The sequence below is a fragment of the Dromaius novaehollandiae genome, chromosome 36 (assembly GCF_036370855.1).
Source record: "Dromaius novaehollandiae isolate bDroNov1 chromosome 36, bDroNov1.hap1, whole genome shotgun sequence".
NCBI classification, from domain to species: domain Eukaryota; kingdom Metazoa; phylum Chordata; class Aves; order Casuariiformes; family Dromaiidae; genus Dromaius; species Dromaius novaehollandiae.
The window spans coordinates 1-13,963 of NC_088135.1; the positions used below are offsets into that span (position 1 = coordinate 1).

The window sequence follows — 13,963 nt, forward strand, 5'->3', positions numbered from 1 at the left end:
CCAGATCCCCCAGGGCTCCCAAAATCGCCCTTTTTCAGCCCAAAACCAGCACCCAGGTCCCCCAGGGCTCCCAAAATCGCCCTTTTTCAGCCCAAAACCAGCACCCAGATCCCCCAGGGCTCCCAAAATCGCCCTTTTTCAGCCCAAAGCAGCACTCAGGCCCCCCCAGCACCCCAAAATCCCCCTTTTTCAGCCCAAAACTGCACCCAGGGCTCCCAAAATTGCGCTTTTCCACCCCAAATCAGTGCCCACAGTTGTCAGGGCTCCCAAAATCACCGTTTTTCACCCCAAAACAGCACCCAGAACCCCCCAGCAACCCCAAAATCCACCTTTTTCACCCCAAAACAGCACCCAGAACAGTCAGAGCTCCCCAAAATCCCCCTTTTTCAGCCCAAATCTGCACCCAGAGCCACCAGGGCTCCCAAAATTGCCCTTTTTCGCCCCAAAGCAGCACCCAGACCCAAAATCGCCCTTTTTCGCCCCAAAGCGCCACCCAGACCCAAAATTGCCCTTTTTCGCCCCAAACTGGCATCGAGACCCGCAGACCCAAAATCGCCCTTTTTCGCCCCAAAGTGGCACCCAGACCCAAAATCACCCTTTTTCGACCCAAAGTGGCATCCAGACCCGCAGACCCAAAATCGCCCTTTTTTTCCCCAAAGCAACACCCATACCCAAAATCACCGTTTTTCACCCCAAAGTGGCATCCAGACCCACAGACCCAAAATCGCCTTTTTTCGCCCCAAAGTGCCACCCAGACCCAAAATCACCCTTTTTCAACCCAAAGTGGCATCCCCACCCGCAGACCCAAAATCGCTCTTTTTCACCCGAAAGTGCCACCCAGACCCAAAATCGCCCTTTTTCGCCCCAAAGCCTCACCGGGGATGTAGCAGGCGCCGTTGAACCACTGCGAGGGGCCGTGCGGCTCCAGGGGGGCAGCGAGGGCCCAGGCGTCCTGCACCCGCCACCCCTCCCCCGCCGGCACCTGCGGGAGCCACGTCTGGGTCCCCGCCCGGACGCCTGGGCCCCTCCCCGGACGCCTGGGCCCTTTTCCCGGACGCCTGGGCCCCTTTCCCGGACGCCTGGGCCCCTCATCCCGGACGCCTGGGCCCTTTTCCCGGACGCCTGGGCCCCTCCCCGGACGCCTGGGCCCTTTCCCGGACGCCTGGGCCCTTTCCCGGACGCCTGGGCCCCTTTCCCGGACGCCTGGGCCCCTCCCCGGACGCCTGGGCCCCTTTCCCGGACGCCTGGGCCCTTCCCCGGACGCCTGGGCCCCTTCCCGGACGCCTGGGCCCCTCTCCCGGACGCCTGGGCCCTTCCCCGGACGCCTGGGCCCTCCCGGACGCCTGGGCCCCCTCTCCCAGATGTCTGGGTCCTTCCCGGATGCCTGGGCCCTTTTCCCGGACACCTGGGCCCCTCTCCCAGATGTCTGGGTCCTTCCCGGATGCCTGGGCCCCTTTCCCGGACGCCTGGGCCCCTCCCCGGACGCCTGGGCCCTTTTCCCGGACGCCTGGGCCCCTTTCCCGGACGCCTGGGCCCCTCCTGGACGCCTGGGCCCCTCTCCCGGACGCCTGGGCCCTTTCCCGGACGCCTGGGCCCCTCCCGGACGCCTGGGCCCTCACCAGACGGCAGAGGTGGGGGCGGGTGGCCCCGGCCCAGACGAGGACGGAGCCATCGGGCAGCGCCTGGGCGTCGACGGGGCTCCCGGGCAGGCGGAAGGCGGCGGGGGCCCAGGCGTCCTCGGGGGCCCAGGCGTCCGGGGAAGGGGCCCAGGCGTCCTCGGGGGCCCCGGCGTCCGGGCGAGGGGCCCCGGCGTCCGGGGAAGGGGCCCTGGCGTCCTCGGGGGCCCTGGAGTCCTCGGGGCCCCGGCGTCCGGGCAGTTGGCGTCGGCCGGGGGGGCCCAGGCGTCGGGAGAGGGGCCCAGGCGTCCGGGCGCGGCCCCCCCGCCGCCGTCACCCTGCGGGGGGAGGGGTTAGAGAGGGGGAGGGGTGCTGAGCCCCCCCCGGGACCCCCCCAGCCCCCCGAATGCCCCCCCAAGACCCCCATAACCCCCCAGGGACCCCCAAGACCCCCAGCCCCCCCCCCAGGGACCTCCATATCCCCCCCAGGACCCCCAGGACCCCCCCGATCCTTCCCCGGGACCCCAAGACCCCCCCCAGGACCCCCCCAAGCCCCCCAGGGACCCCAAAATCCCCCCCCAAAACCCCCAAGACCCCCCAAATCCCCCAAATCTCCCCTAAGACCCCCAAGACCTGCCCAAGACCCCCCAAACCCCCAATTCTCCTCCTGGGACCCCAAATCCTCCCCCCGACACCCCCAACACCCCCAGGACCCCCCCTAGGACCCCCAAGACCCCCCCCAGCCCCCCCAGGTCCCCCCTGGGACCCCCAAGACCCCCCCAGGACCCCCAAATCCCCCCCCAGGACCCCCGGGACCCCCAAGACCCCTCCAAATCCCCCCAAGACCCCCAAATCCCCCCCCAGGACCCCAAATCCCCCCCAAATCCCCCCAGAGACCCAAATCCCCCCCAGGACCCCAAATCCCCCCCCAGGACCCCAAGACCCCCCCAAATCCCCCCCAGCCCCCCCAAGACCCCCCCACGACGCCCAAATCCCCCCAGGACCCCAAATCCCCACCAAACCCCCAAGACCCCCCAAATCGCCCCCAGAGACCCCAAATCCCCCCCAGCGACCCCCAAGACCCCCCCGGCCCCCCCAGACCCCCAAATCCCCCCCAGAGACCCCAAATCCCCCCCCAGGACCCCAAATCCCCCCCCAAATCCCCCCCAAGACCCCCCCAAGACCCCTCCAAATCCCCCCCCGGCCCCCCCAAGACCCCAAATCCCCACAGACCCCCCCAAATCCCCCCCCAGAGACCCCCAAGACCCCTCCAAATCCCCCCCGGCCCCCCAAGACCCCCAAGAGCCCCCCAGGATCCCCCCAATCCCCCCCCAGGACCCCCAAATCCCCCCAAGACCCCCCAAATCCCCCCCCAGAGACCCCCAAGACCCCCCCAAATCCCCCCCAGCCTCCCCAAGGACCCCCAAATCCCCCCCCAGAGACCCCAAATCCCCCCCCAGGACCCCAAATCCCCCCCCAAATCCCCCCCAAGGGACCCCCCCAAATCCCCCTCAAATCCCCCACAGACCCCCCCAAATCCCCCCCGGCCCCCCCAGAGACCCCAAATCCCCCCCCGGCCCCCCAGGACCCCCAAATCCCCCCCAACACCCCCCAAATCCCCCCAAGACCCCCAAATCCCCCCCCAAATCCCCCCCAAATCCCCCCAGGACACCCAAATCCCCCCCAGGACCCAAATCCCCCCCAGGACCCCCCAGGACCCCCAAATCCCCCCCAGGATCCCCCAATCCCCCCCAGGACCCCAAATCCCCCCCCAGGACCCCCAAGACCCCCCCAACCCCCCCCCACCCCCCCAGGACCCCCAAATCCCCCACAGACCCCCCCAAACCCCCCCAGGACCCCCAAATCCCCCCCCCAAATCCCCCCCAGGACACCCAAATCCCCCCCCCAGGACCCCCCAGGACCCCCCAAATCCCCCCCAGGATCCCCCCATCCCCCCCAGGACCCCCAAATCCCCCCCCAGGACCCCCAAGACCCCCCCCAACCCCCCCCCACCCCCCCAGGACCCCCAAATCCCCCACAGACCCCCCCAAACCCCCCAGGACCCCCAAATCCCCCCCCAAATCCCCCCCAGGACACCCAAATCCCCCCCCAGGACCCCCCAGGACCCCCAAATCCCCCCCAGGATCCCCCCAATCCCCCCCAGGACCCCCAAATCCCCCCCCCAGGACCCCCAAGACCCCCCCAAATCCCCCCCCGGCCCCCCCAAGACCCCCAAATCCCCCACAGACCCCCCCAAATCCCCCCAAGACCCCCCAAATCCCCCCCGGCCCCCACGGGACCCCCAAGACCCCCCCAAATCCCCCCAACACGCCCAAATCCCCCCCAGGACCCCCAAGAGCCCCCCAGGACCCCCCCAACCCCCCCAGGACCCCCAAATCCCCCCAGGACCCAGGACCCCCCAATCCCCCCCAGGACCCCCAAGACCCCCCCCGGCCCCCCCAAGACCCCCAAATCCCCCCCAGAGACCCCAAATCCCCCCCAGGACCCAAATCCCCCCCAAATCCCCCCCAAGACCCCCCAAGACCCTCCAAATCCCCCCCGGCCCCCCCAAGACCCCAAATCCCACAGACCCCCCCAAATCCCCCCCCAGAGACCCCCAAGACCCCTCCAAATCCCCCCCGGCCCCCCCAAGACCCCCAAGAGCCCCCAGGATCCCCCAATCCCCCCCAGGACCCCCAAATCCCCCCAAGACCCCCCAAATCCCCCCCCAGAGACCCCCAAGACCCCCCAAATCCCCCCCAGCCTCCCCAGGACCCCCAAATCCCCCCCCAGAGACCCCAAATCCCCCCCAGGACCCCAAATCCCCCCCCAAATCCCCCCCAAGACCCCCCCAAATCCCCCTCAAATCCCCCACAGACCCCCCAAATCCCCCCCCGGCCCCCCCAGAGACCCCAAATCCCCCCCCGGCCCCCCCAGGACCCCAAATCCCCCCCAACACCCCCAAATCCCCCCAAGACCCCAAATCCCCCCCCAAATCCCCCCCCAAATCCCCCCCAGGACACCCAAATCCCCCCCAGGACCCCAAATCCCCCCCCAGGACCCCCCAGGACCCCCAAATCCCCCCCAGGATCCCCCCAAACCCCCCCAGGACCCCCAAATCCCCCCCAGGACCCCCAAGACCCCCCCCAACCCCCCCCACCCCCCCAGGACCCCCAAATCCCCCACAGACCCCCCCAAACCCCCCCAGGACCCCCAAATCCCCCCCAAATCCCCCCCAGGACACCCAAATCCCCCCCCCAGGACCCCCCAGGACCCCCAAATCCCCCCCAGGATCCCCCCAATCCCCCCCAGGACCCCCAAATCCCCCCCCAGGACCCCCAAGACCCCCCCCAACCCCCCCCCACCCCCCCAGGACCCCCAAATCCCCCACAGACCCCCCCAAACCCCCCAGGACCCCCAAATCCCCCCCCAAATCCCCCCCAGGACACCCAAATCCCCCCCCAGGACCCCCCAGGACCCCCAAATCCCCCCAGGATCCCCCAATCCCCCCCAGGACCCCCAAATCCCCCCCCAGGACCCCCAAGACCCCCCCAATCCCCCCCCCGGCCCCCCCAAGACCCCAAATCCCCCACAGACCCCCCCAAATCCCCCCCAAGACCCCCCCAAATCCCCCCCGGCCCCCACGGGACCCCAAGACCCCCCCAAATCCCCCCCAACACGCCCAAATCCCCCCCAGGACCCCCAAGAGCCCCCCAGGACCCCCCCAATCCCCCCAGGACCCCCAAATCCCCCCCCAGGACCCCCCAATCCCCCCCAGGACCCCCAAAATCCCCCCCGGCCCCCACGGGACCCCCAAGACCCCCCCCAAATCCCCCCCAACACGCCCAAATCCCCCCCAGGACCCCCAAGAGCCCCCCAGGACCCCCCCAATCCCCCCCAGGACCCCCAAATCCCCCCCCAGGACCCCCCAATCCCCCCAGGACCCCCAAATCCCCCCCCCAGGACCCCCCCAATCCCCCCCAGGACCCCCAAATCCCCCCCAAAACCCCTCCAAATCCCCCCCCGGTCCCCCCAGGACCCCCAAATCCCCCCCAGGACCCCCCCAATCACCCCCAGGACCCCAAATCCCCCCCAAATCCCCCTCAGGACCCCCAAATCCCCCCCCAGAGACACCCAAGAACCCCCAAAGACCCCCAAGAACCCCCCAAATCCCCCCCAGCCTCCCAGGACCCCCAAATCCCCCCCCCAGGACCCCCGGGACCCCCAAGACCCCCCCAAATCCCCCCCAAGACCCCCAAATCCCCCCCCAGGACCCCAAATCCCCCCCAAATCCCCCCCAGAGACCCCAAATCCCCCCCAGGACCCCCAAGACCCCCCCAAATCCCCCCCAGCCCCCCCAAGACCCCCCCAAGACGCCCAAATCCCCCCAGGACCCCCAAATCCCCCACCAAACCCCCAAGACCCCCCAAATCCCCCTCAAATCCCCCCCAAGACCCCCCCAAATCCCCCCCCAGGACCCCCAAGAGCCCCCCAGGACCCCCCCAATCCCCCCCAGGACCCCCAAATCCCCTACCGAACCCCCAAGACCCCCCGGCCCCCCCAGGACCCCCAAATCCCCCCCAGAGACCCCAAATCCCCCCCAGCACCCCAAATCCCCTCCCAAATCCCCCCCAGGACCCCCCCAATCACCCCCAGGACCCCCAAGACCCCCCAAACCCCCACCCCCACCCCCCCAGGACCCCCCCAACCCCCCCGGCCGCACTCACGCCAAGGGCCGCAGCCCCCCGGCCCCCCCGCAGCCCCAGAGGCTGCCGTCGGCGGCCAAAGCCAGGAGCCCGGGCTGGGGGGGGCGGCCCCCCCCCCCGCAGCAGCCGCAGCACCGGGGACGCCGGGGCCCCGCCCGTCATGGCCGCCGCCGCCGTCGCTCCGCCGCGCCGCAGCCTGCCGGGGCGACGCTCAGCGCTGGGCCCAGGCGTCCGGGCAGCACGACGACCCCCCCCACCTCCATGGGCCCAGGTGTCCCCACCCCCCAACCACCAACCCCCGGGGCCCAGGCGTCCGGGTTGGCCAATGTTGCCCCCCCTCCCCCACCATGGGCCCAGGTGTCCCCTGGGGGGGGGCCAGGACCCTACCTGGGGCCCAGGCGTCCGGGGAAGGGCCCAGGCGTCCGGGGAGCAACCCCCACTTCCTACTTGGGGGCCCAGGCGTCCGGGAAAGGGCCCAGGTGTCCGGGAAAAGGGGCCCAGGGGTCCGTGAGGGGCCCAGGAGTCCGGGAAAAGGGGCCCAGGTGTCCGGGAAAAGGGGCCCAGGAGTCCGGGAAAAGGGGCCCAGGTGTCCGGGAAAAGGGGCCCAGGTGTCCGGGAAAAGGGGCCCAGGCATCTGGGGAATCACCCCCACCCCCTGCTTGGGGGCCCAGGTGTCCAGGAAAGGGGCCCAGGTGTCCGGGAGAAGGGCCCAGGCGTCCGGGGAGCCACCCCCACCCCCTACTTGGGGGCCCAGGCGTCCGGGGAGCCACCCAAAACCCCCACCTGGGGCCCAGGCGTCCGGGAAAGGGGCCCAGGGGTCCGGGAAAGGGGCCCAGGCGTCCAGGGAGGGGCCCAGGCGTCCGGGAAAGGGGCCCAGGCGTCCAGGGAGGGGCCCAGGCGTCCGGGAAAGGGGCCCAGGCGTCCGGGCGAAGGGGCCCAGGCGTCCGGCTCACCGGTGGTGCCTCCCGCGCGCCGTCTCCTCCTCGACGACCTCCCAGAGCTCCAGGCGCCTCCCGGCCGCCACCAGAACCCGCCGGGCGTCGCAGAAGGCCACCGCCGTCACCGCCGGGGGAGCGCACTGCCGGGGGAAAAGGGCCCAGGCGTCCGGGAGAGGGCCCAGGCGTCCGGGAGGGGCCCAGGTGTCCCCAGAGGAGCCCAGGCGTCCGGAGAGGGGCCCAGGTGTCCGGGATGAGGGGCCCAGGCGTCCGGGAAAAGAGCCCAGGTGTCCGAGAAAAGGGCCCAGGCATCCGGGAAAGGGGCCCAGGCGTCCGGGAGGGGGGCCCAGGCGTCCGGGAGGGGGGCCCAGGCGTCCGGGAAAAGGGGCCCAGGCGTCCGGGGAATCACCCCCACCCCCTACTTGGGGACCCAGGTGTCCGGGGAGGGGCCCAGGCGTCCGGGAAAGGGCCCAGGCCTCCGGGAAAGGGCCCAGGCGTCCGGGAAAGGGCCCAGGTGTCCCCAGAGGGAACCAGGCGTCCGGGAAAGGGGCCCAGGCGTCCGGGGAATCACCCCCACCCCCTACTTGGAGACCCAGGTGTCCAGGAAAAGGGCCCAGGCGTCCGGGAAAGGGGCCCAGGCGTCCGAGAGGGGCCCAGGCGTCCGGGGAGCCACCCACAACCCCCACCTGGGGCCCAGGCGTCCGGGAAAGGAGCCCAGGTGTCCGGGAAAGGGCCCAGCCCCCCCGCCCTCGAGGCCCTGCCCCCGCCCCCCACGGGCCCAGGCGTCCGGGCCCCTCACCGTGGCCTCGGCCAGGCTCTGCCCGTCGCCCCACAGCACCAGGCGCCCGCCGGGGCCCCCCGAGATCGCCAGGGCCCCGTCGGGGCTCCAGGCCAGCGCCGCCACCGGGCCCCGGACGCCTGGGCCCCCCCGGACGCCGGGGTCCTGCTCGGGGAGCGGCTCATCTGCGGGGAGAGAGAGAGAGAGGGAAAAGTTAGCCGGACGCCTGGGCCCTTTGCCCGGACGCCTGGGCCCCTCCCGGACGCCTGGGCCCCTTTTCCCGGACACCTGGGCCCCTTTTCCCGGACGCCTGGGCCCCTTTCCCAGACGCCTGGGCCCCTCCCCGATGCCTGGGCCCCTCCCGGACGCCTGGGCCCTTTCCCGGACGCCTGGGCCCTTTCTCCTGGACGCCTGGGCCCCTCATCCCGGACGCCTGGGCCCCTTATCCCGGACGCCTGGGCCCCTCTTCCCGGATGCCTGGGCCCTTTCCCGGACGCCTGGGCCCCTTCCCGGACGCCTGGGCCCCTTTCCGGGACGCCTGGGCCCCTTTTCCCGGACGCCTGGGCCCTTTTCCCGGATGCCTGGGCCCATTCCCGGACGCCTGGGCCCCTTTTCCCGGACGCCTGGGCCCCTTTCCCGGACGCCTGGGCCCTTTTCCCAGACGCCTGGGCCCTTTCCCGGACGCCTGGGCCCCTCATCCCGGACTCCTGGGCCCCTCTCCCGGACGCCTGGGCCCTTTCCTGGACACCTGGGCCCTTTTCCCGGACGCCTGGGCCCCTCCCGGACGCCTGGGCCCCTTTCCCGGACGCCTGGGCCCCTCATCCCGGACGCCTGGGCCCCTCATCCCGGACGCCTGGGCCCCTCTTCCCGGACGCCTGGGCCCCTTCCCGGACGCCTGGGCCCCTCCCGGACGCCTGGGCCCCACCTGGCCCGGGCAGCGGCACCACGCGCACGGTGCCGTCGTCCGCCGCGGTGATGACGTAGGCGCGGGGGGCGGGGCCGCCGCCGGGGGGCGGGGCCGCGAAGACGCCCAGCCCCGTGACGCGGCCGCAGTGGCCGCCCAGGGAGCGCGGCGCCGCCGCCTGCGCGTGCGCGGTGACGTCAGCAAACCCCGCCCCCCGCTCCGCGCGCGCGCTCGCCGCGGGGGCACGTGACCCAGGCGCGGCCACGCCCCCCCCGCCGCCGGCGCCGCGGGGCCACGTGACCCACCAGCCGCCTCGCTCCCCCCCCCGCGCCTCCGCGGAGGCCACGTGACCCAGGCGCGGCCACGCCCCCCCGCCGCAGGGCCACGTGACCCGGCTGGAGCCTCGCACCTCCCTCCCCCCCCCCCCCGACCCGGCGCCGGGACCACGTGACTCAGCCGGGACCACGCCCCCCCGTGGGGCCACGTGATGCCCTCAGCGCCCCCTCCCCCCGCCAGTCCCCTCCCAGTGCCTCCCAGTCCGCCCCAGTCCCCTCCCAGTTCCCCTCAGTGCCTCCCAGTCCCCTCCAGATCCCTCCCAGTGCCTCCCAGTTGCTGCCAGTGCCTTCCCAGTCCATCCCAGTTGCTCCCAGTGCCTCCCAGTCCCCTCCCAGTCTCCTCCCAGTGCCTCCCAGTGCCCTCCCAGTCCCCCTAGTGACTCCCAGTGCCTCCCAGTGCCTCCCAATCCCCTCCCACTGCCCTCCCAGTCCCCTCCCAGTGCCTCCCAGTAACCCCCATCCCCTCCCAGTGCCCCATATCCCCTCCCAGTCCCCTCCCAGTGCCTCCCAGTGCCCCCAGTGCCTCCCAGTGCCCTCCCAGTGCCCCATATCCCTTCCCAGTCCCCTCCCAGTGCCTCCCAGTCCCCTCCCAGTGCCTCCCAGTACCCCCAGTGCCCTCCCAGTGCCTCCCAGTGCCCCCAGTACCTCGAGGGGCTCCCAGATGCGGGTGACGCCGTCGGCGCCCGTCATGGCCAGCAGCGCCCGGGGCCCCCCTGGCACCGAAACGGGGACAATTCCCCACATTTTGGGGCATTTTGGGCAAAAAGGGGGCGAAACGGGGTGGCAGGGCGTTTCGGGGCGGAAAGCGGCGATTTTGGGCAAAAAGGGAGGCGCTCCAGGGGAAAACGGGCGTTTTGGAAGGGCGGCGCCGCTTCGGGGCGGAAAAGGGCCATTTTGGGCAAAAAGAGGTGTTTTGGGGTGAAAAAGGGCCATTTGGGGGCAAAATAGCTGTTTTGGGGTGAAAACGGCCGTTTTGGGGCAAAAAGGGCCATTTGGGGGTGAAAAAGGGCAGTTCGGGGGCAAAAGGCTGTTTTGGGGTGAAAAAGGGCAGTTTAGGGGCCAAAAGAGCTATTGAGGCAGAAAAAAGTCTATCTTGGGGTGAAAAAGAGCTATTTTGGGCTGCAAAAGAGCAATTTTGGGGTGAAAAGGGCTGTTTGGGGGTGAAAATGAACAATTTTGGGGCGAAAAAGGCCTATTCAGGGTTGATAAAGGGCTATTTTGGGGTGGAAAAGGGCTATTTTGGGGTGAAAGGGGCTTATTTGGGGGTGAAAAGAGCTATTTCAGGGTGGAAAGGGGCTATTTGGGGTGAAAAAGAGCAATTTTGGGTTGGAAAGGGAGGATTTGGGGTGAAAAGGGGCTATTTTGGGGTGAAAAGGGGCTATTTGGGGGTGAAAGGGGGTTATTTTGGGGTGAAAAGAGCTATTTCCGGGTGGAAAGGGGCTATTTGGGGTGAAAAAGAGCAATTTTGGGGTGGAAAGGGGGGATTTGGGGTGAAAAAGGGCTATTTTGGGGTGAAAAGGGGCTATTTGGGGGTGAAAGGGACTTATTTTGGGGTGAAAAGAGCTATTTCAGGGTGGAAAGGGGCTATTTGGGGTGAAAAAGAGCAATTTTGGGGTGGAAAAGGGGGATTTGGGGGTGAAAAGGGGCTATTTTGGGGTGAAAAGGGGCTATTTGGGGTTGATAAAGGGCTATTTTGGGGTGAAAGGGGGTTATTTGGGGGTGAAAAGAGCTATTTGAGAGGAGAAAGGAGCTATTTGGGGTGAAAAAGAGCAATTTTGGGTTGGAAAGGGGGGATTTGGGGGTGAAAGGGGGTTATTTGGGGTAAAAAGAGCTATTTCAGGGTGAAAAGGGGCTATTTTGGGGTGAGACAGGGCTATTTTGGGGTACAAACGGGCTGTTTTGGGGGAAAGGGGCTTATTTTGGGGTGAAAAGAGCTATTTCAGGGTGGAAAGGGGCTATTTGGGGTGAAAAAGAGCAATTTTGGGGTGGAAAGGGGGGATTTGGGGTGAAAAAGGGCTATTTTGGGGTAAAAAGGGCTATTTTGGGGTGAAAGGGGGTTATTTGGGGGGTGAAAAGAGCTATTTCAGGGTGGAAAAGAGCTATTTGGGGTGAAAAAGAGCAATTTTGGGGTGGAAAGGGGGATTTGGGGGTGAAAAGGGGCCATTTGGGGTGAAAAGGGGCTATTTGGGGGGCCAAAGGCACGTTCGCGGGGGCGGGGGGGCCGGGGGGGCCGGGGGGTTTTGGGGCGAGCCGGGGGGGATTTGGGGGCGGGGGGGGCGGTACCTGGGGGGGCGACGGCGGCGCAGGCGGGGGCCGCGACGGGGTCCCGGAAGCGGGTGCGGGGGGAGCCGGGCGGCAGGTCCCAGGCGGCGACCCCCCCGTCGCGGGCGGCCCCCAGCACCCGCCGGCCCTGCGCACCCAAAAGCCCCCCTTCTGCACCCAAAATCCCCCCGGCGCACCCAAAATCCATCGTTCCGCACCCAAAAGCCCCCCTTCTGCACCCAAAATCCATCCTTCTGCACCCAAAATCCATCCTTCTGCACCCAAAATTCCCCCAGCACACCCAAAATCCCCCCTTCTGCACCCAAATTCCACCTGGTGCACCCAAAATCCCCCCACTGCACCCAGAATCCCCCCTTCTGCACCCAAAATCCCCCGGCGCACCCAAAATCCATCGTTCTGCACCCCAAAATCCATCGTTCCGCACCCAAAATACCCCCAGCACACCCAAAATCCCCCCTTCTGCACCCAAATTCCACCTGGTGCACCCAAAATCCCCCCGTTGCACCCAAAATCCACCCAAAATCCCCACTCTGCACCCAAAATCCCCCCTTCTGCACCCAAAATCCCCCCGTTGCACCCAAAATCCCCCCGTTGCACCCAAAACCACCCAAAATCCCCCGGTCTGCACCCAAAATCCCCCCCTTCTGCACCCAAAATCCCCCCGTTGCACCCAAAATCCACCCAAAATCCCCCCGTCTGCACCCAAAATCCCCCATTTCCTGTTTTGCCCCGTTTTGCCCATTTCCCACCAATTTTTTCCCATTCCTGTGGGGTTTTGCCCCGTTTCCCACCCGTTTTGCCCATTTCCCGCCCGTTTTTCCCGTTTCCCCCCGTTTTCCCCCCGTTTCCCCCCGTTTTTCCCCGTTTCCCCCCATTTTTCCCCGTTTCCCCCCCTTTTACCCCGTTTCCCCCGTTTTTCCCCGTTTCCCCCCGTTTTCCCCGTTTCCCCCCCGTTTTTGCCGTTCCCCCGTTTTCCCCGTTTCCCCCCCGCTTCCCCCCGTTTCCCCCACGTTTTTCCCCGTTCCCCCCCGTTTCCCCCCGTTTTCCCCCGTTTCCCCCCGTTTCCCCCCGTTTTTCTCCGTTTCCCCCGTTTTTCGCCGTTTCCCCCCGTTTCCCCCCATTTCCCCCCGTTTTCCCCCGTTTTTCCCCCGTTTTCCCCCGTTTCCCCCCGTTTCCCCCCGTTTTTCCCCGTTTTCCCCGTTTCCCCCCGTTTTTCCCCGTTTCCCCCTGTTTTTCGCCGTTTCCCCCGTTTCCCCCGTTTTCCCCCCGTTTTTCCCCGTTTTCCCCGTTTCCCCGTTTTTTGCCGTTTCCCCCCCGTTTCCCCCCGTTTCCCCCCGTTTTCCCCCCGTTTCCCCCGTTTTTCCCCGTTTCCCCGTTTTTCGCCGTTTCCCCCCGTTTCCCCCCCGTTTCCCCCCGTTTCCCCCCGTTTCCCCCGTTTCCCCCCGTTTTCCCCGTTTTCCCCCGTTTTCCCCGTTTTCCCCGTTTTCCCCGTTTCCCCCGTTTCCCGTTTCCCCCCGCTTCCCCCGTTTTCCCCGTTTCCCCCGTTTTCCCCCGTTTCCCCCCGTTTTTCCCCGTTTTCCCCGTTTTTCCCCGTTTCCCCCCGTTTCCCCCGTTTCCCCCCGTTTCCCTCCCGTTTCCCCCCGTTTCCCCCCGTTTTCCCCGTTTCCCCGTTTCCCCCCCGTTTCCCCCCCGTTTCCCCCCGTTTCCCCCCGTTTCCCCCCGTTTCCCCCCGTTTACCCCGTTTCCCCCCGTTTCCCCCCGTTTCCCCCGTTTCCCCCCCGTTTCCCCCCGTTTTCCCCGTTTCCCCCCCATTTCCCCCCATTTCCCCCGTTTCCCCCCCGTTTCCCCCCGTTTCCCCCCCGTTTTCCCCCGTTTCCCCCCGTTTCCCCCCTGTTTCCCCCCGTTTCCCCCCGTTTTCCCCGTTTCCCCCCGTTTCCCCCCATTTCCCCCCGTTCCCCCCCGTTTTTCCCCGTTTCCCCCCGTTTTTCCCCGTTTCCCCCGTTTCCCCCCGTTTCCCCCCCGTTTTTCCCCGTTTCCCCCGTTTTCCCCGTTTCCCCCCCGTTTTCCCCGTTTTCCCGTTTCCCCATTTTTCCCCGTTTCCCCCCCGTTTCCCCCCGTTTCCCCCCCGTTTCCCCCCCGTTCCCCCGTTTTCCCCCATTTCCCACCCGTTTCCCCCCGTTTTTCCCCATTTCCCCCGTTTTCCCCATTTCCCCCCCGTTTCCCCCCGTTTCCCCGTTTCCCCCCCGTTTTCCCCATTTCCACCCGTTCCCCGTTTTCCCCCATTTCCCCCCCGTTTTTCCCCGTTTCCCCCCCATTTCCCCCCGTTTCCCCCCGTTTCCCCCGTTTCCCCCCGTCTTTCCCCCCCGTTTCCCCCGTTTCCCCCCCGTTTTTCCCCGTTTCCCCCGT

The 13,963-nt window shown here is 68.2% G+C and overlaps 1 protein-coding gene across 2 annotated transcripts in view; it reads right to left on the reverse strand.

Moving 5' to 3' along the window:
• Window positions 1-1,441: 1,441 nt before the first annotated feature.
• TEP1 (telomerase associated protein 1) overlaps window positions 1,442-13,963 on the reverse strand; it is a 73,031-nt gene continuing 60,509 nt past the window's right edge. Inside the window, exons 43-49 of one of the 2 annotated variants that reach the window (XM_064503324.1) lie at window positions 11,558-11,684; window positions 9,920-9,987; window positions 8,961-9,117; window positions 8,057-8,220; window positions 7,276-7,400; window positions 6,344-6,518; window positions 1,442-1,954 (exon numbers count right to left, since the gene is read on the reverse strand). In XM_064503324.1, coding sequence (XP_064359394.1) covers window positions 1,616-1,954; window positions 6,344-6,518; window positions 7,276-7,400; window positions 8,057-8,220; window positions 8,961-9,117; window positions 9,920-9,987; window positions 11,558-11,684 — 1,155 coding nt within the window. In that variant the 3' untranslated portion in view covers window positions 1,442-1,615. Of the gene's footprint in view, window positions 1,955-6,343; window positions 6,519-7,275; window positions 7,401-8,056; window positions 8,221-8,960; window positions 9,118-9,919; window positions 9,988-11,557; window positions 11,685-13,963 lie in introns of those variants that run through there. The other variant, XR_010386408.1, reaches the window with a different exon arrangement.